Source organism: Prorops nasuta, unplaced genomic scaffold (genome assembly GCF_024137725.1).
Source record: "Prorops nasuta isolate Cenicafe-Biocafe unplaced genomic scaffold, Cenicafe_Pnas_1.2 PNAS00004, whole genome shotgun sequence".
In the NCBI taxonomy this organism is placed as follows: Eukaryota; Metazoa; Arthropoda; class Insecta; order Hymenoptera; family Bethylidae; genus Prorops; species Prorops nasuta.
This window is the reverse complement of record NW_027116801.1, coordinates 4,310,173-4,334,948: the sequence shown is the minus strand read 5'-3', so window position 1 is coordinate 4,334,948 and position 24,776 is coordinate 4,310,173. Positions and strand designations below refer to the sequence as shown.

The 24,776-nt window shown below is 37.4% G+C and overlaps 3 protein-coding genes across 5 annotated transcripts in view; all 3 read right to left on the bottom strand.

The window, feature by feature from the left end:
* Positions 1-3,094: 3,094 nt before the first annotated feature.
* Positions 3,095-5,412, bottom strand: Osi2 (DUF1676 domain-containing protein Osi2). The gene is made up of 5 exons (XM_066725802.1): positions 5,327-5,412; positions 5,065-5,213; positions 4,584-4,887; positions 3,798-3,991; positions 3,095-3,702 (listed from the first exon to the last, which is right to left on the bottom strand). Exons 2-5 carry the CDS (start codon positions 5,189-5,191, stop codon positions 3,326-3,328), a joined length of 1,002 nt encoding a protein of 333 aa, XP_066581899.1. The 5' UTR covers positions 5,192-5,213; positions 5,327-5,412; the 3' UTR covers positions 3,095-3,325.
* A 2,094-nt stretch (positions 5,413-7,506) lies between these two features.
* On the bottom strand, positions 7,507-11,464 carry Osi24 (Protein). 2 transcript variants are annotated; one of them, XM_066725688.1, is made up of 4 exons: positions 10,735-11,464; positions 9,829-10,002; positions 9,200-9,495; positions 7,507-8,841 (listed from the first exon to the last, which is right to left on the bottom strand). In XM_066725688.1, the coding sequence occupies exons 1-4, from the start codon at positions 11,462-11,464 to the stop codon at positions 8,419-8,421; spliced, it is 1,623 nt and encodes a 540-aa protein (XP_066581785.1). In that variant the 3' UTR covers positions 7,507-8,418. The 2 variants fall into 2 exon arrangements, with proteins under 2 accessions (XP_066581785.1, XP_066581786.1); XM_066725689.1 differs by having other exon boundaries at positions 9,829-9,948.
* A 6,595-nt stretch (positions 11,465-18,059) lies between these two features.
* LOC136772649 (uncharacterized) overlaps positions 18,060-24,776 on the bottom strand; it is a 38,058-nt gene continuing 31,341 nt past the window's right edge. For both annotated transcript variants that reach the window (XM_066725755.1, XM_066725756.1), the window contains exons 2-5: positions 20,899-21,364; positions 20,496-20,757; positions 19,448-19,702; positions 18,060-18,765 (exon numbers count right to left, since the gene is read on the bottom strand). In XM_066725755.1, coding sequence (XP_066581852.1) covers positions 18,671-18,765; positions 19,448-19,702; positions 20,496-20,757; positions 20,899-21,153 — 867 coding nt within the window. In that variant the 5' untranslated portion in view covers positions 21,154-21,364 and the 3' untranslated portion in view covers positions 18,060-18,670. The remainder of the gene's footprint in view (positions 18,766-19,447; positions 19,703-20,495; positions 20,758-20,898; positions 21,365-24,776) is intronic.

Sequence of the window (24,776 nt, the reverse complement as noted above, 5' to 3'; positions counted from 1 at the left end):
TTTCGCATAAACATCTCTTCATCGTAAATATAAGTCTCTTATTCCAATACACTCCTCCGACACTCGATTTTCTATATAGACAGAAGGCGAAGCGTACTCAATACAATAAACTCGTGATCATTTTCGTCGATATCAGTGGAAACGTTAGTAACGACCTAGATCAACAAGATGATCCTAGGATTTTTTGTCACTCCAATGCGAGAAAGTCAATCATTCTGGTGCCATAAATTCAATGTTCCAAGTTGCAAGAATATTTTCCACGTTATCAATCTACTTCTATACAGTACGTGTATGGAAAGAAAGGTAAGTGGTGCTTTTAACGACCCAATTCCATAAAATTAACGCTCGATATTTCTGCTAGTACGATATACGAGAAAGTCAATTTGTCTGGCATCGCGAACAGAGTCCTTTCTGGAGCCATAAATTTGAACAAAAGAAAGATTTCACTGCTCGAGAATGTCACAGTGAAAACACGATCGCTGCGGCGTCCCCCTCGTATCGCGCGGGTTCCTAAAATTACTTGCACTATTGACAATTGAATGTTGGCACGCGTGATATTTACGAGGCAGAAGTATAGTCATAAATCTGATGCTCGTATCTCGCGGCTGGCGAACCGATCGAGATGGAAGAAGAAGAGCTTACAAACGGCTACAGCAGTGCATATGCTACATGGAGACTTTCCGATGCTGCAGCGCGTTTTCCGTATATCGCCCTGACTGGCAACCGCTTCCGGTCTTCTCGAGGAATGAGGCCACTTGGTCAGCGGGTCCGCTCCATCCGATTCCCTGGATCGCGAGTGAGAACGTATCCGACCGGTTCGAACGCTCCTTCCCCTTATTGGAGCAAGAAGGACGCCCACGGATGAAGGGAGACAAGAAATTATCTACTACGTACGCTACGGATGGCGATGAGTTGATCATGCTTGTGAGATTTTCACGTTGCGCAGAGACTGCGTGATCCAGCCAAAACGGACAAGGGTCAATCGTGAATCATATTAAAATTCTCAACGTTCGTCGTGACCTTGATATAAGCTACATAAAATTCCACCGGCTGAATTTTAAAACGCGATATAAATTTCATGCAGCAGCTTCTTCGCGTCAGTCTTACCAAAGCAGCCGAGTGCTTTCGCGGATCTGCGAATGCACATTTGCCAAGCTGTATATGAATGATTGAAACACAATCACTGTGATGACCTCAATTAAGCAGGGCTTGGCTCAACTGGTAAGTCAATTAAACGCATTGCACTGTGGCTGATCGAGTCAAGCACAAACATACTTTTTAGATTAAAATTATTTCGTATCGTCTGAAACGTCGAAGAGTTTGGCCAGAGTCGTTACATCAAACTTCACGAACGGTTGATTGAAACTTTCAATGTACTAAATATATCATTATTGTTAATAAGTTGAATTATTCTATGATAGTATCTCATTAACGTTAAGTCAGTAATTTGTTCGTTTTAAATGAGTAATTGACAGAATGGTTTTACTGTATCAACAAGCAAGCGTATAATTTGCAGCTGAGTGGTTTCTTACATGTTAAATTGTCAATTGGATATATTTTTTACAAACAATTCATATAGCGCATGGAAGAAGCGGTATTTATTATTTTTCTAGTAGTGTGGTTTCTGTATATGCACGTGACAAGTTAATCGAGCGCATCGCAACTGTGTAGGATATCGAGTGGAAAGTCAGTGAATAGATGTCACTAATCGCAGGTGAATGCTATCGATATAAGAGCCGATGACGGCTAGAATGCGAATATTTGCATCGACTGAACTCGAATTAACCGGCAAAAGGCGTAAACATCCGTCAGCAAGACTCGAATCCGAATGGAGATGGCGAAGGAGCGTGCTTGACTATCAATGGTTTTATTGGTGCAACTATACGGCCGTGACCCAGTTTTTCTTCGGGCTTCCGGTTTCACAGATTACACCTGTACTCTCCCCTTGGCAATCGAATACAGAAATAATAGTGGTAAATGGAGGGCGAGTACCAAACACCCCATTATGGAGCAATCTCCAGGATAAGCTATTATAAACCTATTATGAAAGTAGTCTTAACTCAGCTGCTACAATTTTCTCTGATATATCAGCTAGCCTCTCTACTGGAATGGTGCTTTCAATTCCGTATTCACGTCCATGTGAATTCCTGGCTAAAAATTATTTCACGCTTAGTTTACATTCAAGGAGTGATGATTTTACCTCGCAAAAAATATTATTCTTTCTATTATGGTACTTTAAACGCGAGGCTTCTAAAATACCAAGTATATGGTAAGTAAGACTGATTACAAGTTTCCGCTGCTAAATATAGTACGCTCATATACTATAAATTATAGTAAAACTGCTGTAATAATTTTTCTCAATGATCTATACTCTCATGTTTCTCCACATATTAATAATTTATTTACATAATTACATCGCAGACAACTTGTATAGTAAACGGTTGATTGTTAGCTGTTTATAATAAAACCGTCAAAGAATATATCGAGCTATACAATAAGGCTGTTGTACCACAACTGTAAGAAATTTGGCACGGATGAACCAGTTAAGGAAGGCTAACAATATTCAACTTATGACTTTAATCACAGAATAGTTCCAGTGAATAGCGTCGTGATTAAATATTATATTTTAGTATTGGCCACACGATAATGAATGCTTATATTGAATAATAAAACTTTCGAAAAAAATTAAAAACATATAAACGATAATAATACATTATTTTATACATATAATTATGCACTACAAAAGCCTCTTACAATGATTCAATCTTTGAAAAAAGAAGAAAACAATAATAACTAATATAAAGTGTGTACATGCATACATAGTTTACGATATTTACACAATGTTTTATTTTGTTTCTGGAAAGATCTTGCTTTAAGAAATTATGATCTGTAAGAGACTTATAATTAAACGGGACATGCAGGTATTTGCTAAACGAACAATACGAGAGTACGCAATACATTGACTTAGGATGTCAGTTACTGGCCTACTGACTATCCAATAACTCGCGCAGTTCAATGTACACGTTAGATGCATCACGAACCGTCGACCAGTCAAGACGACAAATTAGCGAATTGATTTCAAAGTGTCTTCTGTACATTTTTTTTCCTCTGTCATTACGTTCATCTTTTCATTTTTTACCCAATTTCTATTCGTGTATCTATCAAGTCGTTGTCAACTAGTCGTCAGTTTGTTATGTAGAATCTAACCAAAATTCTTTTTGACACCACATGAATTCACACTCTTCTGATTAAATGGTAACTTTCGGAGGAACGATATTATGAATATAAATAATTAATATAAATACAGGAATATTCGCATTATGTGTTAGTGAGAATGATAATCTCTATAGCCTTGGTAAGCGAGGTCCTGACCAAAGGATACCGAATCACCGCGGTATCCACCGGAATATTCCTGACCGTGGTATCCTTCGGGACTTCCGTAATGATGACTACCGGGACCCTCTTTGTACAAAGGATAACCAACGCCACTTTGACTATAAACCGGTGGTTGATAATTTTGAGTCAGCGGTTTGCAAAGCTTAAAGAATCCTATTAGGCCAGGAATGACGATTGCCATGAAACCTAAAAACTTTTTGAAGGATGCAAGTCCAAGAATCAGAGGTAGGAACAGCAACAACTTCAATTTGAAAAGTTTTAGAACGATAAGCATTGGTATCAACATTTTCCTTAAGCGATGGCGAGCTGTAAAAAATAAATAAACATTAGTTTATTTACGAGATATAAATTAAATTAATCAAAAGTATATATATATATATATATATGTATGTATAGCTTACAGAACAGCGTGTCCTTTTTGTCTTCAAGCGTATCAATTTCATCAGCGATTTCGTCCAAAAATCTTGGAGCATACATATCATCTTCCCCTGTTTCTGAGGATGGCACAGATACTTCAAAGGCAACCGTTTTTACAAATTTTTCAGCTTTTCTCGCTGCGAATTTAACAAGTTGATCCCACTCAGATTCCTCTGCTCTGTAAATGGAAATTGATTTATAAATTATTGTTAAGAGAAAATAGTATATATGAAAGTGTTAAGGACATCCATAGAAAATCACTGAATCTGATAACATCATATGCGCATTATACAGTAAAATGTTTATTCCCACATGAAATCAATTCCAGCACTTGTTTATACAATGACTGAGCAAACATAGTAGTAAACTACTTTTCATGGTTCTTAGTCTCCATCGGGATGCCAATCTCGAAGCAAAAGCGTGACTAAACAACCGCCACTAAATTGCAAGAGAGTCAGCTACAAGCAGAGCAATGTCAATAGGCGCTTATAAAACCACGCTACAAAGAATTGAACTTAGAGATATTATTATTACAATCGATAAAAAATGTAATTATTGGACTAATGCTGAAGTGCTGCTACAATTTATTATAAAATTAATAGTTGCATCATTAAGTAGCATCGTCCATCGTAAAATTATAGTTATTCTTGCATTATAATATTGTAGGATCGTTTGTCATATCGAGATCGAACGTTTTTATAAGTTTATCGCATTAACCATATTGTTGCAAAATTATCGCTAGAATTTTTGTGCTAGCAAATTACCCCTACCTTGGAGCAGACGAATACTCGTACGGCTGACGATTAACTTCCTTTACCACTTCCCTGGGCATACGAATAACTTTGACGTGTTCGTTTAAATTGTATTCGGCTTGATCGAAAAAGTCTTCGAATGTATTGAGGGCTCGGGATTTAAAGCATTCTGCCAGATCACCATTCAAGCAACCTTGATTTGCTCTTGATAAGTAAGGATCTACGTTGTTCCCAGTTCCAAGTCCTATCCAATCGAACAAATCTTTCCCCTGACGAGTTTTGTTAAAATTGGGTGGTCCATTTTGATCCAAATTTATTTTTCCTAAAATATAAAAATTTATTTAAAAAAATAATACAAAAATCATTGCTCTCAATAAAAACCATGTCAGAAGATGAGTGGTGAAAAAAAGATGAATAAATCTACAAAAGGAATGGAAAGATTCGAGGTACACTGTAGTGGGAATGGGAAAACGAGGAAGTGACATTGGAAACTACTTACCTCGTTCTTCACCTTGACCTTCGGAAGCCCCATCTGCAAAGGTAACTCGTCCACCAGGCTCGGCGTGTACCAGCAGGCAGGACGATAAAGCGAGCACGCAGCTTACCAACAATCGAATCAGTCGCATTCTGCTTCTTTCAAGGTTGCGCCTGTACACATGTTCCTTTATCGATAAATATAATAAATTTTGACATTTTAATGTTACATTCAAATAAGCTGAGATTCACGCTGCACGAACCTCGTACCAACGAAAAATACTAACAATAATCATTATTCCTCCTCAAGAGGAAAAAAAATTTGTGTCAAATTTTGTAGAAAACTGTGTCACGCGTTATATCTCACTGGCGCTGTCTTCTTTTTACGATTTTCAAATGCACCGGTTGGATAAGGAAAAGACGCACGTTAGAACTGCCCAGCCAACACGTGTCTCGCGAGAGTTTTCTAATGGTAAAAACACACTTTGTCTGGGAAACATTTAGCAACGATTTGTATTTCGTGGAGAATCGAACGACATGGCGAGCGCAGTAAAGAAAAAGCTTCTCATCATTCACGTTGATTCACGTAGCGTGGCCGAACTTCTGAGGCCCATAGCAGTCGACGCGTTGTGGTTTACGAAGTTCCGTTAGCCCACGCACCAATCAGCTGCCTCGGATCAAAGGAAGCGGGACGAATATCTCGCATTCCGCTCGCGCAGGATTCTTACACGCCGAGCAGCCGCTCATTGTTTACACGACCTTTTTAAATAATTCTTCGACCAAACGCTCAATTTATTTTAATCGTTCTTTAAACAGTTGTTCCGGAACCTTCCTATTAACACTTTGGAGAGAAATTCCCACGCTATAGCACACCGAATGCTAAGATTTTTAAATTTTAACCCCAATATTTTCAAACTTGGCGAAATACGCGCTTTTCTCATCGGCTCTCCGAGAACGTGATAAAAGATATAATTTTTATCAACCTAAAGATTTAAATGAAATTTATGGACTTCTATATTAGGATCAGATTTAACGATTAGTTTCTGATGAGATTCGATGTATTATTAAATAAAAATGTTATTATCAAACAATTCAATTTTTGCGAGACTTTAAAAAGTTATTGAACTATATATACTAGCTTGAGGTCACAAAATTCAATTGTTCCAATCTTTTATAGAAATGTATGCAATTGCAACATCAAAGAATCTAATCTCGTCCACTTTCTGAAAGTCTACGAAAATGTATTCGAATAATAATAACATTTTTATTTAACAACACATTGTCTCATTCAAATTTGATTATTATATCTAATGTTTGTAGATTTCCCTTAACGAATTAAATAATTGCAACAAAACCTTTCTTTATCTTTTTAAAAGTATTCTTTTGCTTATTTTCTAGACGTTTATAACAAATTATTAATGGAGAACCTTTTTCAGATATTGTTCGGATTCTTTTGTTTTAACTTCAAGCAATTTTACCTTGATATTAAAATTTTAACATAGAAAAATATAAGGCAATTATGCGTATACAGATAATTTTGGTACTTGATAAATATAACGAGATCTAATTCTTATCATAAATATTATTATTTGAAATATCGCAAAAAATGAAAGTAAGTTACCAAAATTGATGCTTCTTTGTCCGAAAGTTACACTAGACTTAAGAACACAAAGATGTGTCCGCTGAATTTATATAAAGGAGTGTAAGTGACCATTGGAGAGGGTAGATCCGCGTGGGTTTTCACGGTGAGAGTAAAAAACAAACTTTAAAATTGAAAGTGAAAGTGATCTCGGAACACAGGACCGGAACTTGGGACAAAGATGAGAAAAGTTTAAGCGAGAGGAACTACAGAGTCAGTGGACTTTCGTTCGTGCGTTACGACTTGATATGCGTCATCAGTGCGTTAATACCGTTTTCTCCTTGTAAACCAAGAGCCCACGGTCCGCATTTTCGTTACTCATTCATCCTTTTCATCCAACATCGCGTAATGATCACGTACACCGTTGTCTTTCTATTCTTCCATATGTTTTCGTTCGAAATACTCATAAATCATTGACCATGTACAGTAATCTAGAAGCTGAATTCCATGCACGTAAAGTGAAGAAAATTCAATTTATATATAAGTATTTTGTATTGATATTTTTAACGTTATAGTTTCATTTTATACTGTCACATTCCCTAACATCGTAAACATGAAAATGTATACAAAATTTATTGTTATATAATAATATTTTCTGCGAATCGTCCTTTTACGTAACTTTCGAGTCTGCGCGTCAGAAACGTCAAAGTGTGTCAAATCCTCTTATGAGTCAGTCGACTTTCATCAATTGGCACATTCATTTCTTCGAACACGATTCGCCTTTAATAATTATAATAACCGTTCAGTTCGCAATAATAGACAAGCCTTTAGCAGGACAAATGCGACAAAAGCCGCAAAATTTTATTTACTGTACATTAATCTATCGACATTTCACTTATTGGTTAAAAATAAAAGTTTCGATTAAGAAGTAGTCTAAAAATAATTTAAATTAATCTAATCATACATCTCACTCGCAGAATAAATAATTCGCACTTGCACTTCACACAAATAAATATTATTACAACAGCTAGCAGACATTATCGATAATGATCGAGAGAAGCTTACTTACTCGGTGTGTGTGTGTGTACCACTAACTAGAAAGAATCTTAATTAATAATTACTGACAGACATTTTCCAATAGCAATCATCACGATCGACGTACTACATCAGTTTGTCGAGAGAGTACACATAAAGAATAACCGACTAAAAAGGAAGAGGAATATTTTTATCAGGCATTAAAAAGTCAACTCGCATATTATCAGGGCTAATATTCCTATTCGGAAAGAGTACAGTCACAGCTGTTGACAAAATATTAATCGTACAAGTGTATAAGTAGTTAGACGATCGACCGATGCCTGAGCAAAGTAAGTAAGTAAGCTATAACGACGAGCGCCGAAAATTCAAATCCGCTTGCAATAAGCCTGCTATTACAAGAGTGAAACGATGCAAAGAAGATTTCGCATTGGCTCGGGCAACGTTTTACCGTTAAGAAACAGGTATATATCGGTCAGGAAAAGAGTGCATCGAAAGCAATTGTTGTCCTTTCATCTCGATAATCCTTGCGTTCAACAGGTACGACGAGAATCAGATTTCCGGGACGCGACTGGGAAACATCCTCTCGACGAACGATCGAATTTCTGGCACAAAAAAGAAGAGGGCCAAAAATCGAGAGCGTCTTTCGAGCTCCTCGACTCGTGGGACCTTTTCGGACGCGTCCCACTTTCCGAAAGCCCGGTCGGCTAGGATTTTTCTTATTTACACAGATGAGTTTGGAGGGGGGAGCACGTGCGACGCATCGACTCATATTTTTCTAGCGTGGACCAATTTGTCGATGTCCTGATAAGTGGCTAGCATCGCTTGGTTCTGGCGAAGCGACTGGTCCTCTCGCGCAATCGCGCAACTCGCGTAGGCGTCCTCGCACTTGACGCCATCTTGCCCGTCCTTAGCCGCTTTCATGTAGCGGAAAAAGCGAAGCACGTCCGGGTTGTCGCTACTCGGCTTCCGCAGTTCGTTCAGCTCCCTCGAGAGCTGAGCGCTCACCAGATTCGAGTAGGGAGCGAAACGTGCCGGACTCCTGTACATGGCGCACACGGCGTACTCCCTGCATCCTTCGGTCGTATGGCCCAATCGCGAGAACACTGCGTCCAGTCGAGACAGCAAGGGTGAGTAGAAGGGATCGTAGTTCGTTAGGAGCAACGAGCTTGTCGGTATTTCGTGGAAAACCTGTGAAAATAATCAATTGTTAGTGCAACATCACGGACAAACGTTGAGGAATCAATTAATTTTAAAAAATCTCTCCAAGGTCTTGTAGTTTCAATAATAAATCATTTTTGAAGATGATAAAATTTAGCTTTCTTGTACAAAGCGGTCTATGGTGTTTCGGATAGTTAAAAGTATATTCGACGAGAAGCAATTAATGTACAGCAGTATGGCAGAGAAGCATAAAAGATCGAGCATCGCACAAGAAGGATATTTATAACGTTGATTGATTGATTACAGGTACGACGAGCTATTAAAATTCGCGGCGTGGACAAATGTATAGGCTTACTCTTTCACGCTTGCATATATTTTTCTGTCTTACCTTGAAGTCCTGTTTCTTGGAGAGACCATGCGTGGCTACGTGCCTCGTGTAGTATCGATCCGAAAGCGCGTTCGCCTGAGTTATCCTGGGATCCACGAAGGAATACCTGGACGCTATTTCCGGATTCTTCTGGACCTGCAGCATGCTCTCGTCGTACATGGCGGATGCTGGTAAGGTACCAACCGGTTGTCTCGTCATGTAGTCCTCGTTGTAAAAGTCCGAGTTATCCTTGAACTCGAAATTTTCCTCTGGCGCCGCCGTGGCACTCTGGGAGGACTGCGCGAACGAGGATACGCCTGGTAGAACATGGAAACTGGTTATGTTGTGTATGCTGAAGAAAGCACGCGGAATTAAACGGGACGCGAGTAACATTCTTCATCCGACATAACTATCTTTAAAGCCTGTTTCATTACTTCGAAACTATATGTACTCTACGACTCTATTCACACTTTTACAAAAGAAATGTTGCTTCAAACTCACTGGTCAGTCTACAATTTGCACTAATTCGTTCTTAGAACACTGCTTACCTTGTTAATTTCTCTTCGTCGAGCTGCAGTGAGTTTGAGTCGATTGTTTCAATTGTTTTTCTTACCTAGTATGTAACAGTCGATACTCGAGGTTAAGCTTACCTTTGCCGACGATTTTACCAATACTGCCTATAATGCTAGGCAAGAAAAGGGCGATCAGGATGCTCTTAATGATCTGAGCTCCGAGGATCAATGGCAGCAGCAGCTTCTTTAAACCGAACGCTAGAAAACCAAGTCCGAATCCTGTTAAAAAGGTACTCTTTCCTTGAAACATAGCTGAAAGCAAAAGTACCAGCTGGTTAAAGCCTTGCTGTAAGCCATGAAAAGCCATGCTGCAGTCAGCATTGTTCATCTGGAGAACACTGGAACTTGTTGCGGCGCATCAGCTGCAAAACTTCACTCGATTTTAATTACAAACCACAAATGCTATTAGTGCTGAACGATAAAAATAATTTAGCAACTTTTATCCAATACCCCCCGCAATACCAATTTAGCCAAAATTTAACAGCCAATCTAAATACCAATTTTAACATTTTCCATTGCGATATATATAAATGCCAATTTGACGAAACCCCCGATTTTAGTCTTCCAATTATACCCTGTCGACCAATTTAGCATAAAAAAGCCAATTTCTTTTGAGTTTAAGCACACACCAATGCGTCCACACGATTTTGAGTATATGAACATATCAGGATCATCGTGTTCCAACACTATTCGTCCCACTTGTACAATGCCAGCAGATTTGTGCGGTACACACGAGGAAACGATAAATTACAATTGCACGATTTCCAATGAATTTACACACTAATTTAGTAGGAAATAAAAACAAAAAATTTCAGTGAGTAAAGGAAGAAATTTTGTTATGTCGAATGCCATAGAAAGTTATATTTATATATTATATACTATAGCAAAATATCGTAGCCATGCGTTAGAGCGGTAGGAAAGGTTCACGATGATCCTAATGTGCACGCACACGTGAAATTCAACCAATCCACGCTGTAGACTCACCGCCGAAGAAAGTTCTCGCCTTCCTAGTGGATATCAAATTCTTGTCCAATCGTATTTTCACCTCGTGTTCCCTGGCATATCGATGTACCCTTTCCAACAGGCCAGGTTGCTCCCCATCGTGTTTCACAGCCTTAGTCGCATTCTCGCTTCGAATTATCTGCACAGAATCCGTTATGTTGTACGTGTCAACTTCTGACAACTTATCGAGGAACTGATTGAGGTCCTTCTGAATACAAGGAATGGTGACATCGTCATGGCAAACAGAAGATTCCGCTTCGGGACGAGCGGTGTGGTTCAACATGGTACTGGCTTCAATTTGATACATTTCCTTATCATCCGTCATGGTCAAAGAGCCAAGGTCCATGTCCAGTTTGCTGGGCTTGTCTGGCATCATGTGTGGATGATTCCGCATGCTCCCACTGCCCCCATCGAAGATCGGTACCTCATTGGTATTTGTATTTGGCGCATCCACGTCATTTAAGGCTAGGTCATTAAACTTATCTAAATGGATTTGGCTCGTATGGAGGTCAATGGTTGGGCTGGTTTGGTTCAACTGGTTCATCTTGCTACTCTCGCTGGCCTCATTCTTCTCGGTATCGCTTAGGAGTGGTCTCTCTTTCAAGGACGCTCCTGCGTCCACGTGGACCTTGACCGCCGTCACCCGCCAAAGGCACGTTATGGCCAAGACCACTAGTACCATTGATCTTCGGCCCCTTCCCACCCTTGCCATACTTCCAACTTTTCCAGCACTTTATTCTCTCTCTCTCTCTCTCTCTCTCACTCTTCTTACCTCTACCTTCTCTATGTATTTTTTATCTTTTTTTCTCTCTCACTCTCTCTCCCTCCCTCTGTCTATACTATCGGCTAGCTGATATTACTATCGATCATCAAAGGCATCTCGAACTCCTCCCTCAACGTTTCTCCTCCTCTGAAACAGATCGGTTTATTAACCTTTCTCTGCATCGCGAATACTGTAGCTTTAAAACGAGAGAAAATGTGCAGCTAGTGCGTGAAAAATGTTACGCTACGTTACAGACGAAACAATTGCTAATCTTAAGCACTATACCACTATAAAAATAAAATCTCCACACGATGTCAACAAGCAACAATATATTTCATCGTTTTAAAATTTTATGGTTTCTCGATCATTTATATAGTATATACTCACGTTCACTGCTTCATGTATTACCCGCTAGATATTCCAGGAACCAGCCTCCAGGAGTAAAGTAATAATTAAAAGGTCGAGTTTACGGTACATCAAACAACCAAAGTGATGTTATTTACGCCATAATGTCTTAAAAATGTGGAAATTTCAATCCATGACGTAATTATCGCTAGCATGCATAACAAAAAAAAGAAACAGAATTTCCCGCCATTCGCATTAGAGCTTTCAAATTTTACCATCAAAATAATTATCAAGTAGCAAATTGTTCTTAATTTACATTCACATCATTATTCAAACACGATTACTCCTGTAGTACACCATAAAACACCGAACGCTTCAGTATGAATAAATTTTTATAAGCCCTAATGAGATATTATCAGTCGTTTGACACGCGCAACAGTAATTAATTAACAGAGTGGAAAGTGCAAATTGAAAGAGTCGGACACACAAATTCAATAAGATTATCACTGATGAGATTGTATAAGATACGATCATAACCAACCACGTGACGTAAAGGAGAAGCGTTTAGGACAAGTAGTAAGATAATAGTATAGTTAAATAGTAAACTGTTTACTAATATTTTTATTTTTTATAGAAATAACATCTACAAATCCTGTAGCGTATTGTTGACACGTGTTTTCCGAAAATTAATTGATACAGGGTTGATCTTGATGGACATTTTTTGAGAGAGTTGCCATATTATATACCTACTGTCTTTGATAACACGTTGGGTGTCATCAACGCGTGGCCGGGCAGATCCTGGTCGTTGTCAACTAGCGTAATCGTGTAATCCTTGATGAAAAAAATGGTGAGAGAAGTACGGATAGACACACGGAGAGCGAGAATCGTTCGGAAAGTCGGGTCGTGCACGGCGGTCGGCACTATACTGACAAGCGGTCTCCGTACACGGTAGGATCGAGTGGACTAACCCGATCTGGGTTACCCGGCCATCCGTCTGTCCGTTTGTCCGTCCGTTCCTTCGTCGTCGTCTTCGTCGTCGTCGTCATTCACTCCACTTCTTTCCTTTCTACCTTCCTCTTCCACCTTTCTTCTTTCTGCCGCCCCTTCGTTCTCGTCGTATCTTCCGATTTCTCGGCCTTTCTCAGCCTCTCTCGCTCGTCTTCCATTCATCCGTCTCTCTCCTCCCGCGTCTCTATCTCCACTCTCTTTTCTCCTTCTCCCATCTCCGAAGACACTAACCTGGAACCGAGCGTCGCGACGCCCCGGCTGCGTATTCAAATCCGATCGAATTCGTCGACTAACGGCGCTTGCTCGCAACTTTTACAAAACCGATTTCACCTTTTTCTTATTCAGGAACCGGTAAGACTTTTCTGCGGAAACCCACACGACCGAAATTCCGAGATACGGTGGTGTGTCTCTGGATCGATCCAGGACACAGATATACTCGCGCTCTTTTTGTCATTCTTTTTTTTTTTTCGAAAAAGTTTGACGAATATATCATTATTAAACAATTTACCTACGTTTGTTTTTTAACGCTATCGAATCTCGGTGTAAGTGAAAAGATTGTCAAAAATTGAATTCACATCGCAAGTCACGTTAATGTTGGTGCTTTACATTCTGTCTACAATCCAAATTCAAGAGCAATTGCCTTTTTAGCATTTTACGAGTTATCGTACCTGAATGCAAATCAAGTAGTCGTTGCTTTGTAAATAAATCGTACGATTTTCCAAGAGAGTCTAAAGCTACGATTACATCAAGCTCGCGTTCACGTAATTTCGTTGACCCCGGAAATTTCACGACTGTATAACGCGAATTCAGGCTTCTTTCGCACGGCTCGGATGATTGGCTAGAACATAAATATTACGACCTGCCGTTTTAACCTCTGCCAGTAACCACGTGGTACAAGTCACCACCGAGAAATAAATTGGCGTTTAGTCTTTTGAAAAATTATTAGTCGCGAAACAATTATTATCTAAGGCGGTCGGTCGGTAAGCTGCATTTTAAGTCTCTAGCATAATGCTTGCATTTTGTCAATTTATACTTCTTCTTACGTGGGCTATGAAAGATTTCGGACTCTAGTAGAAAAAGCTCTCTTTAAAAATAAATGTAGCACAAGTTTATAGCAACATGCACATTCTTCCTAAGGAGAATCATTGAGTTTTTTTTTAAATGTCAAGCAAAATCCTATAAAAGGCTATATGCATATTACAGGAACTAATTATATATAAAGTTACATTTTATTATACATAGATTGTCACTCTTATCCGGATTAATGTTTAAGTAACTTAGACGAATCGTCACGATATCGTGTATTTAGCTCTAAGCAGAAGTAAAATCGATAGCTTCATCACTGCATAAATAAGTGGTAAATAAGAATCGTCGTTTGGAAAAATATTATTATCTGGTGATAATCCTTGTTTTAAACATTCTTAGTGTAAAAGTCCATAGCACACCTCGAAAACTGTCATATATATCACATTAAATTATAAAGTATTTATATAAAGTTCAATGGCACACTTTACATCAATTTCTTAGCTATCGCCAATAAATGGACAAATTAAAAAAAGCTTCCCTCATAAACAATGACAGAATTATTCTTCTTAATTTATAACGTATATACAAATTTTTTGGGTTACCTATATGTATATAAGTTCTGATGTACATATAATATTTTTGTTCGATAAATTCTCGAAAGAAGCATTCTCGATTAACGAAAAATTGTCATCGATGCTGCTTTATTAAAATTAATAGCTTCTCTCGTAAATATATAAAAGAGACGTAAACCAGTTAGGCCACGTGTTGCTATAAAATATTTCACGCAATGGGTAATCATAATTAATAGCACGCATCATAATTACGAGAGAGAGACTGTGACGTCATGTGGAAAAAAAGCTCTTATTAGCCTGGGAATAATTACAAACAAAGCGTGGCGTTACCTCGCTTACAACGCTGAAAGAATATCCAACTAGATACACTTTCGCATTCCAAATGTGAGCTAATCGCTGTCGCAGTAATTATACATGTTGAATCAGGGAAACAACCATATTGCAAGGAGAGAGTTGGCTCTGTCTCTACATAAAAGCAAGCCGACTCTAATTAATCGTATTTCATTCTCAGATGAAAATAGCAGGTGCTCTATTTAAAGCAATCATGTAACGTTATGACAGCAATAATTAAGTTAGCATGAGAAACTTTAGAGCTAAACAATTTTTTTTTAATCTTAAAAAGCAAAGTCGATTTTTGATTAACATCGAACAAGTAAATGAAGAGATGACTCGAAGTTAAAAGAACTGGAGGATGGTAGGACCAATACTGAGTCAGGCATGACACTGACAGTGATCCGTTATGTTAATGCGACTTTTTCGCTGTCGTATAACGTCAGTATGTAACGGTTGAGTTGTCGTGAGTGAGCGAGTGCACGTCACGTATCGTGTCGCATCATATCCGATTGAGCTTGGCTTCCGATTCTCGTGCCGTTTCCGTGCTCAAGATTATTATTATTAAACCCAAACTACCAAGCAGCGGAGTGCCGGACGGAACGACGAAGGTTCACCCTGGTCAGACTGTAAAATTCGACGAAGAAGCAAAACCATCGCATATCCTCCGGAGAGTCTATCAAAAATTGAACTTTCATTCATTTTCATTTCATTTAGGAAATTCGCCATAATTGTATAAGCTATTCTTTTATTAATATTTATATAGTTTTAATTGTTGTAGTTAAATTGCCTGTGTAATTGCTTATGCGATTGTTGAATTTAATGTAATATTACGAGAATAAAAAAATTTTAAATATTGTCGTAGTCTTTGACGAGAAATAATTATTTTTATTTGTTTTATTGTTAATGTTATTTAGGATTGAAAAGTGATGGGTATGTGTGTGTTTGAAAAATATGTTTGATAAATTTTATTATCAACCTAGTTAAATGCGGTTAACCCCAAATCTTCACACAGCTTTAGCAACATAAAATGTTAAACCGCTGCATATTAAAAGACTATTGCCATTTTTTTTTTTTTTTTTTAATTACCGAAAGCTATTACTGCATTTATAATAAGAATTGTTGAAGGCTTTAAAACCAAATTAATAAAATTAAAAGAAAATAATCAGGGACATCTGTATCTTACTTGCTATATGTCATCAGGCTAGCCTCACAAAAAGTATTTTATATTGATCAGTTTCTTCAGTTCCATTAGAAAAATAGAAATAATGATGAAAAGACACATTTATTTTTTGTTAAGCTATCAACTAGTTTTCCAACGATCGACTAACTCGTCTTACTCAGCCAATAGGTTAATTCGAACGTGATAAAACTGGATAGCCCATTTATTCAGAAGTTTTTCAATTACTCAAAGTTTCTCTCCAGTTTTATTATATTTTAAGAAGACGTGCTCAAAAAAAAAATTGTAGTGAATTATCATGCTCGAAACAAAACGTAATTGATTACAACGAGCGCGCGCTAGTTTCGAATAAAGCCATTGTTCCATGCTCGCCACCGAAAACTATGCCGATCGTCGTTATTTCATACTCGCATCGCTCAGTAGCGGAATTAGTGCCAGACATAACGAATGATTTGTCCGGTGAGCAGCGAGGCCTCGAAATATGTCGACGAAAACCGGCTTTTCGATCAACGTGTCCACGTCACGCGTTGTGATCGCTGCACATTTATATATGTATATGATGTATTATTGATAAAGACACTCGACATTTATCGGTATGTGCTATATACTCTCTTGAATTCTGAAATTTCACCAAACTCGACAACAACTACGTCACTGGAGTTAATGAACCGTCCACAATAAAATTCAAGAGCAACGGCCGGTTCCTGCAACTGCTTCGAACCGAACGTGTAAGCTCTTATTCCCATTCACTGGGTAGAATTTTGAAACCGTACCGAATCGTATTTTTTCAGGCTGTGGCTATAGACTTTCACTTGACTTACTTTAATATATATAAAATCAACGTGTTTACCAATTCTATAGTAAGTAAATATAATAATCTGTATATATTTAACAGTTCTCATAAGTAAATATTTTTAATAATTTCTTTAGTCAGCATAAAACCTACTCAGGATGTCGGTTTGACAGTTAGAAAAGATCAGCATGCAAATCAATGAGATACCATTCAAGCATGATTCGTCCTGGAGGAAACCAGGTAAAGTTTTTTCCAAGAAAGCTTCGTTACTTATTATTCATCCAATGCTGGCAGTTCCCTCCACTTTACAGTACTCTCACATTTACAATAGGTATTCACGTTGCTTGTTATAGTTTATCCAAAACTTATTCTATATTCCAGAATAATTTTACAAGTTAAAAATTCGATCAATTCCAGGCAAACTCTCCGTAGCTAAATTAGTACTCTTTGTAATTATTTAGCATTCCAGTTAAATGATACTGTTAATTAACTTTGTAGTCGTTAGTAGCAATGATCTAGAAGAGTTGTTGCGGATGGACCAATTTCTTCAAGGCGGGACTGAGCCTCGATATACGCAAATAGACATAATATTCGGGGAGCGAGTAGCCAATGGGCGCGCGTTCATCGATAACGGTCCCTCGATCGGTGCGTGGATGCGTACGTACGTGCGTGGGTCAACCGTGTAAAAGTATAGGAACGCTCTGGGAAATACGTGCGTAGCAGTGTGTGTTGGAAGAGAGGACTGTTTATCGTTGGGCGAGCACACACGGGCATGCGTCCAAATCTGTCAGTAGGTCAGTCGTTCCAGGGGCCAACGTACCTGTTCGACTTCTTCTCGTGGGTGACCTTGACCACGGAACCATCACTTCTTACGCGCTGCAGCAAGTCACACACGCTCTACAGAATTACTTGTCACCTCGACATAAAGCTTGCCATTAATCATTCTCGGATGCAGTTCGTTTACCAGTAAATAACTACGATGAGTTTGCATCGTAAGCAAATAAGGCACCAGATATATGCAACTTCTCGACATTTTTTAGCCTTTCAGATCATACAATTCGCAGTATGCAAAATGTTGTAGTGGTACCGTTAAATGATAATGCCAATTTGCTATGTAAAATTATTTCATTCAGTTTATTGTTTACAATACATGTAGGTCGTTTGTTCTATGGAACATTATTGTTTTCTTGAAGCTTTAGGTACAATATTGTTTTTATTATTACGAATAAGTATAAATTTGTATTTAGTTATGTTGTAAAATGCCCACTGTACAAAAATACGGATAATCCTTAAATAACAAAACTGAAAGTCTCCTTGAGCATTACAATCATATCTATATTAGTTTCTAGTAGTAGATTAAAATGGATTTGTACATAAGATATTGATCCTATAATTAAAATAAATAATCAACAATTATAAAAAAGTGTAAATAAGATCATACATCACCATCATTCTAAGCTCTTGTAATATTATTTTGCAGCGGGATAATCGATCATAGTCTATCTAAATTACTTAAATACTTTCCCTACCAATAAATTTCTTAACGCGTATAATCAAGTCTTTATGAAAAAAGAGAGAAAAGGGAGCGAATACAAAACTCATTACATAATTCTTTGGGAATATATTAGATGACGCAGCTTCTTAAATTAACACATTAACCGTTAATAAGGCTATCCAATACATGTACAAAGAGACTTTCAGTATTAATATGCGTAAAACGCCAGCATTCTACGCTTCTGTAGATCTATCTCTATCCAGAACACCCGATTCTCTTGAAACTTAAAGTAGAGAAGGAACACGAACTGTAATTCTTGGATTGCCTTAGGAACCCCGGAATCAATCAACGATTCAGGTTATTTTAGTTAACGTGTTAATTTACGCTTCAACTAAAACTGAAGATTTCATCCATAAGGATTACGATAACCATATCCCGGATATCCGTAGTGTCCTTGAATATCGTTTCGATGAGCCCAGCCAGCGTCGTCATTACCAAATCCTGTATTCAGAAAAATGTACAAAATTAGTACAAAAAACCTTGTTATTTTCGAATCAACGCAATAAACAAAATTACATATTTCCTGTGTAATATATTATTTGGCCCGCCCACCATAATTCTCTACGTTCATTTCCCTGACCCATAAATTCGTTGAATTAATGGTAAACGACATTAGTTTCGAATAATGTATCAACCGCTTTATAAACATAATGATTTTGCAAAATCTTGTAAATAGGAAAACCTGTTTTATGTTTTTTCTTATCTTACAATTTTTATTATACGACATTGGAACCAATGTTGAGAGGCTTTTAAAACACCGGAAATCATATTCTGTTGCTCTTTTTGTAGAGAGCTGTCATCTATCGGCGTTCAAGCGCACACTCTGAACGTCCGTGCTAGATGCCTCGAGACTTCGTATATGTGTTACCAAGATTCCTGATTAAGATGAACTTGTACTACATTCCTGCTTTACGTTCTACCTTATAGCGTTTAATTTTGCGGTATTTCCGATTTTTCGTGGTCTTATTACAAGTCCTTGCTACTATCTACTAGATAACTGCTTTACTACAAATACATGTCTTTACCAAATTATCAACCACTTTTCTTAACCCTTTTTGGTTTTTACATTATATCTGTAGTTCGTAATTATTAACGAATAGATGATATGATATATCGTAATTACCGGCTGGATAGTCTACGGGAACTTCATCTGCCGTTGCCCATGCCTGATAAGGATAGGTGGGTGGTGGTGGGACTTTGCATATTTTCAAATGAGCTAAAATCGATGGCAGGATGAACGAACCAAGAACAATCATTTTCTTGATAAAGTGGACTCCAAGGAAGATTGGTATCAGAAGTAACTTAAGTTTTAAGAGATTCAATAATATAAGAATAGGCAAAATCAGCATTTTTTTCTTCTTGAAAATTCTCCATTCACCTGAGAAAAACAATATTTCAAATGTTATAACTCAATTCAGAAAATAAAAGCACAAAGACTTGCTAATGTGAGAAACTTGCAAAGAGTCCTGCAAGACTTCCATCATTACTGGTATTTAATGGCAGTTAAACAAAATGCTATTAAACTCAATCAATATAGATGTTTTACATTATGCAATATAAATAATGTAATGTAACAGATTAGTATTTAATTTAAAAAAAGCTTGAGCCATCAATGAAATCAACGCTTAAGGGGGATACATCGAGCGAAAAAATCGTATTTCCAATAAATTTACAATCTTCGGAATATAAATTTTTTCATAAGGACCAAACTAGCTCCTCCCAATCTATTTAAATTAAGTAAAGCCTCGTTTTGCGACTTAAAAAAACAGTCGGATATTAATAATTATGTATTATTCCCTATCAATGATCTTACAAAAGGGAGGCTCTACTGAACTTTGGCAGAATTCAATTTGACACTAAAAAGAAGCAAATATTTCTATATTTATATAAAATATTTTTTGAATAAACTATAGCGCAACGAAGACAAATTTGGAACTCAGTGAATTCTGCCTATAAGCACAATAAAATCTTCTTTTTTTTTAAATCGAAAAAGAAGGCTTTACTTAATTTAAACAGATAAAAAGGAACTAGTTTAGTCCCTATGAAAAAATTCATATTCCTATAAACTTATAGATTTTTGGAAACACACAGTTTTTCCGCTCGATGCAGCCCCTTAAGAAAAATTGAAATATATGATAATTAAATAATAAATATATTTTTAAAAAAAATACCTTCACTCTTTCTTTCTATGTTATCAAGCTCGTCCGCATCGACGATCATTGGGGCAGTGGAGAATCCCCGTCCAGTAGTAGGATTCTCAATAGTGTAAACAATGGCACGTTTTGTTAGTAAATCCTCAGCCGCATCTCTCACAAAATTTAACGTTTCTACTATCCCACTTCGAAAAGCTCGAGTTCGAGGTAGCTTCGGTAAAAGTGTCTGATGGGGCATTGATGGTATTCTGATTATTCGAAAAGGCCCGTAAGTAAATTCCTAAGAAAAGTCATCTTTGGGATAAGATAGATTTTACAAAAATTTAACGTTTGCCAAAAAGTTTATAAACAAAATTAACACAGAAGTTTTCATAAATCCTAAAATCAACTGGATATACATATAAAATTAAGGAAATCTTACCTTTTCCCTCACAACATCGTTTAGCCATCTAACCACCCTATATTTTCCACAGCTTTGAAAATCCCCTTGCAGCGAGCAATCCATTCGGCAACGATCGACAAAGTTGCTGGTGACATTTTCGGAGATCTGAGTGTTCACAGTACGAAAGGAGAAAACAAACAGAAGAACGATCGAGGCGATCATTACTGAACGTCCTGGGACGCACGAGGACACGACGACCCGAACAAAGTCACACTTCATTACTACTGCTACCATTGTAGAGTCCAAGTGATCAACGTCCTTATGATAGAATCCAGACGTCAGAGCCAGTGCTAAAAGTCGACATCGTGAGCCGGCTTGAAACAAGCAAATGCGGAAGAATTTTTCCAAGGACGAACTTCCTGGAGAACATCAATTGTTCTTCACACGCTTGACATAGCACGAAAAACAGGTGTCGTTGTTGGTAAATCGCACGTAGTTTGAGAGACTGTAACACGGAAGAGGACAAGCTCACTAACAGTGCAGTGGTTAGAATGCGTCCTGATCATTTATACACGGTGCATTTAGGTCGGTGGGGGTAACGGTCCATACGGCTTAGACTTGGATAAAGCTATATTGAGATTGCAGTTACATACCGCGTGGGCTCTATGCAACACCTTGTAGGACCTTTTCCTTCATACCTGAAAACCATAAATTTTTTCCTTATCTCGTACTCTTGTCAGCTCGTGGTCGACTTGATGAACATTATCGAATTATAATTTTTCTACCCCAATTCTCTCGCTCGCTCATTCTTGACAGTCTTAAAAGTTTTGTGGCCGTTGGGTAATAATGAGGTACGGTTTTGTTTGCAAGGGCTATTATATTATTGCTATCTTAGTTCGTATGGAATAAAAGTGCGAACAATATATTAACGAAATCGCTTGTTTCATTAAGCGAGTAATAGTCGTTCGTTAGATTGAGCTGTCTTATAGTAAGCATAAACATTACTGGTTATGTTTGCCTTAGAAAATTACTATAATTTTTATAATTAACGTACAAACGATGGAATTATTGCCAATAAAGTCACGAACTTGGCAATTATTGCAATAATCGTCGAATATCTTAATTTTCCTCTTAAACTTTTTCCATCTAATGTTTCGATAGGATAACGCGAATTCCCGTAACTCGTACACAAAACTGCAGTTCTTCGCTTATTTGTAATAACGTTCGAGTGTATAATAGTTACGCAGGGTTCCTACTTAATAACAGTTATGATTATTATCGACACCTGAAACTATTTTCTAGACACAATGATAAATGATTGCAGCATTCCAGGACTAAATGAAGGTGTCAAGAGCTCGCGTATTTGGTGCAATAAAATCTTTAGGGTATAACATTAATTTCGCTCAGTCATTAGCACTCAGTCAGCGTATTCGTTTCACGATAGTTGCATAGCGGCTAATGATTTTCATCAAGGATTTGAGAAATTGCACTGGTGCAAGAATATAGCGGCGTGTCATACAACAAGCGAAAACGTTATACGTCCTCCTTACATCCTGCAACTTGACATACCAGAGAAAGCTGTTGAAATTAAAACAACAGAAAATTCCTGAAATCGGTCGATATCGATACTCCTTTGATCCTTTATCCTATCATATCTCTATCGAAACCTTGATGTAAAATAGTTTTATGCTAGATAAAATATATTGCTTTCTGCAAAAACAAATGTCAGCAGGTTGGTACATAAATTCCCACGTGAACATCTCTTAACACATCTAAAGGGAGCAGCAAAATGTAGGATTGATTTTATTTTCTTTCTTATTCGATAACAACCATAGAGTTACTGGACCAATATTTTACTGTCAATGTCCTGTTGCCGACGAGCTTACTTTGATTCTGCTGGTTAACATAAATCACGTTGAATAGAAACTTCAAACATTTGATTGCAGCAGGTAGTGATAGCACATAGAATATAGCGCATAGATTGTGGAGAGAAATTGATCGGGAAGAATGATTAATAAATTAGATGAAATTTATGAATTTACATTCGTATCATGCTTGCAGTGAAAGGTATTAAAGGAAAATAAGAAAAGCACGTTTTTCATTCATCACTGTCTACCGATCCGTAGAATCACGTCACGCGCAAACGGTGACTACGTCAATTACCGCAATTACAGCATTCATATGAAAGTAAAGTAATTCGATGTAGGAAGGGCGGGCTTGTGCAAATTTCAACCTGATTATAAATATTTATGCAGCTATGCCTCTACGTGTTTGATGAAAAATAAAGAAAATATTTGATCCACTTAACAGATCTTTCCCGAGCGATACATAAATATCGAATCAAATTATCGCTTTGTGTCGCGTATAACATTCTTGGAAGTGTCGACCAAGTGTCTTATAGTGTCCCGGTGAGACCGGTTTATAGGTTTGTCTTATTAACAGACATATGCCTTACTTTGGATGACCTTAGTTTTATTTTATTTGGGAAAGCCCCTCTACGAGTCCAGAAAACTCGCTCGACTCTCTGGAACTTGTTCCACAAACCCTTTCCACCGATGTCAGCTTAATTCTAATGCAAAACTTGGACAGCAAAATTGTTTAAAAACTAAGGTGTTATTTTTTCGCACTTTATGAATTAAATTTTGTCAAGGTTGCTTATTTGACAATCAAAAGCCTTTGTAGAACTCTATGTTAAAAAAGGTGTTACAGAACGATTAATAAAAGTAACATTTAGATATTTCATAAGATATTACTAAAAGCTTTCTAGTCCATTACTTAATTGGAGTAATCTATTTGATCATTAGCCAAATAGCAACCAATAAATAATTCATATTATCCTTAAAGTTGCAACCGATGGGTAGAATCATAAAAATAGCCATTGGACTTCTAATACATCATAAACCTAGATATCCGTAGACTGGAAGTTCGAATGAGCGAGAGGAAGAAAAATGTCATATTTATCCAAAAAACTGATCTAATTAGTGATAAAGTGTTTCTATAATGAAGCATACAAAATAACTATCCTGATGCTTAACTTTACAATACAAAAACGTAGAAACGTCTGTAACAGTTAATTGATTGGAAATCTTGTTAACCTAATTCGAAATCGACAGATTACCAATATCATTAGCAGCCCTTATATCAAATGACCTCATACTGCACATCAATTTTACATAAAATGTAGTATCTATGGAGTAAATTATTCAAGCTTTCACTTTGGGGATCCATTTATATTTAGGATAAGTCATAACAGCTTGTGGAAGCAGCAAAGAAAAGTCAAGAAACAAGTAGGAACTTAGGCTCGATCGTCGCATTAGCAAATAACCTGCTTGCTCATTTTTACCTCGTTCAATTCAAGTACGATCAAACGATATGAAAGGATAATCTCAATGCACCCGATTCCCGCTTTAAAGATATCTTAGCATACATTCGCGTCCGGACAAATCAATCGGGTCTTGCTTGATCTTGTGGAAGGAAATGAGTGCGACGTTCCTTGGAATAGAAGCTTAGAGTAAAGTTGTAATTTCTTCGGAAGTGGCATGGAGAAATTAATTAAATCGATGCAGCAAGATTAAAACTCGGACTAATTTAATTGCTGTAATAATAGACTTTTATTAACTGATCTATTTTCATTTGACCTCGCTTGTCCTCTCAGCTCTTCGGTGTCTCTAATCTCACGCTCATCATAATTTCTGGTACCGTTGACAAGCACCAAGCACTTCACAAGCAGCACTGCGAAACTAATCGTAGACTACTGTAAGAGATTTTCATCGTAAAATAAACAGAATACTGCCATTACGATCAAAGACAAATTATGGACCGATTGCGAACATCGAAACTCAAATAACTGTATTTCTTTTGTTAACTTGTTATATTGCCAAAAAATAACAGCAATAGAAAATGAAAGAAAATAACTA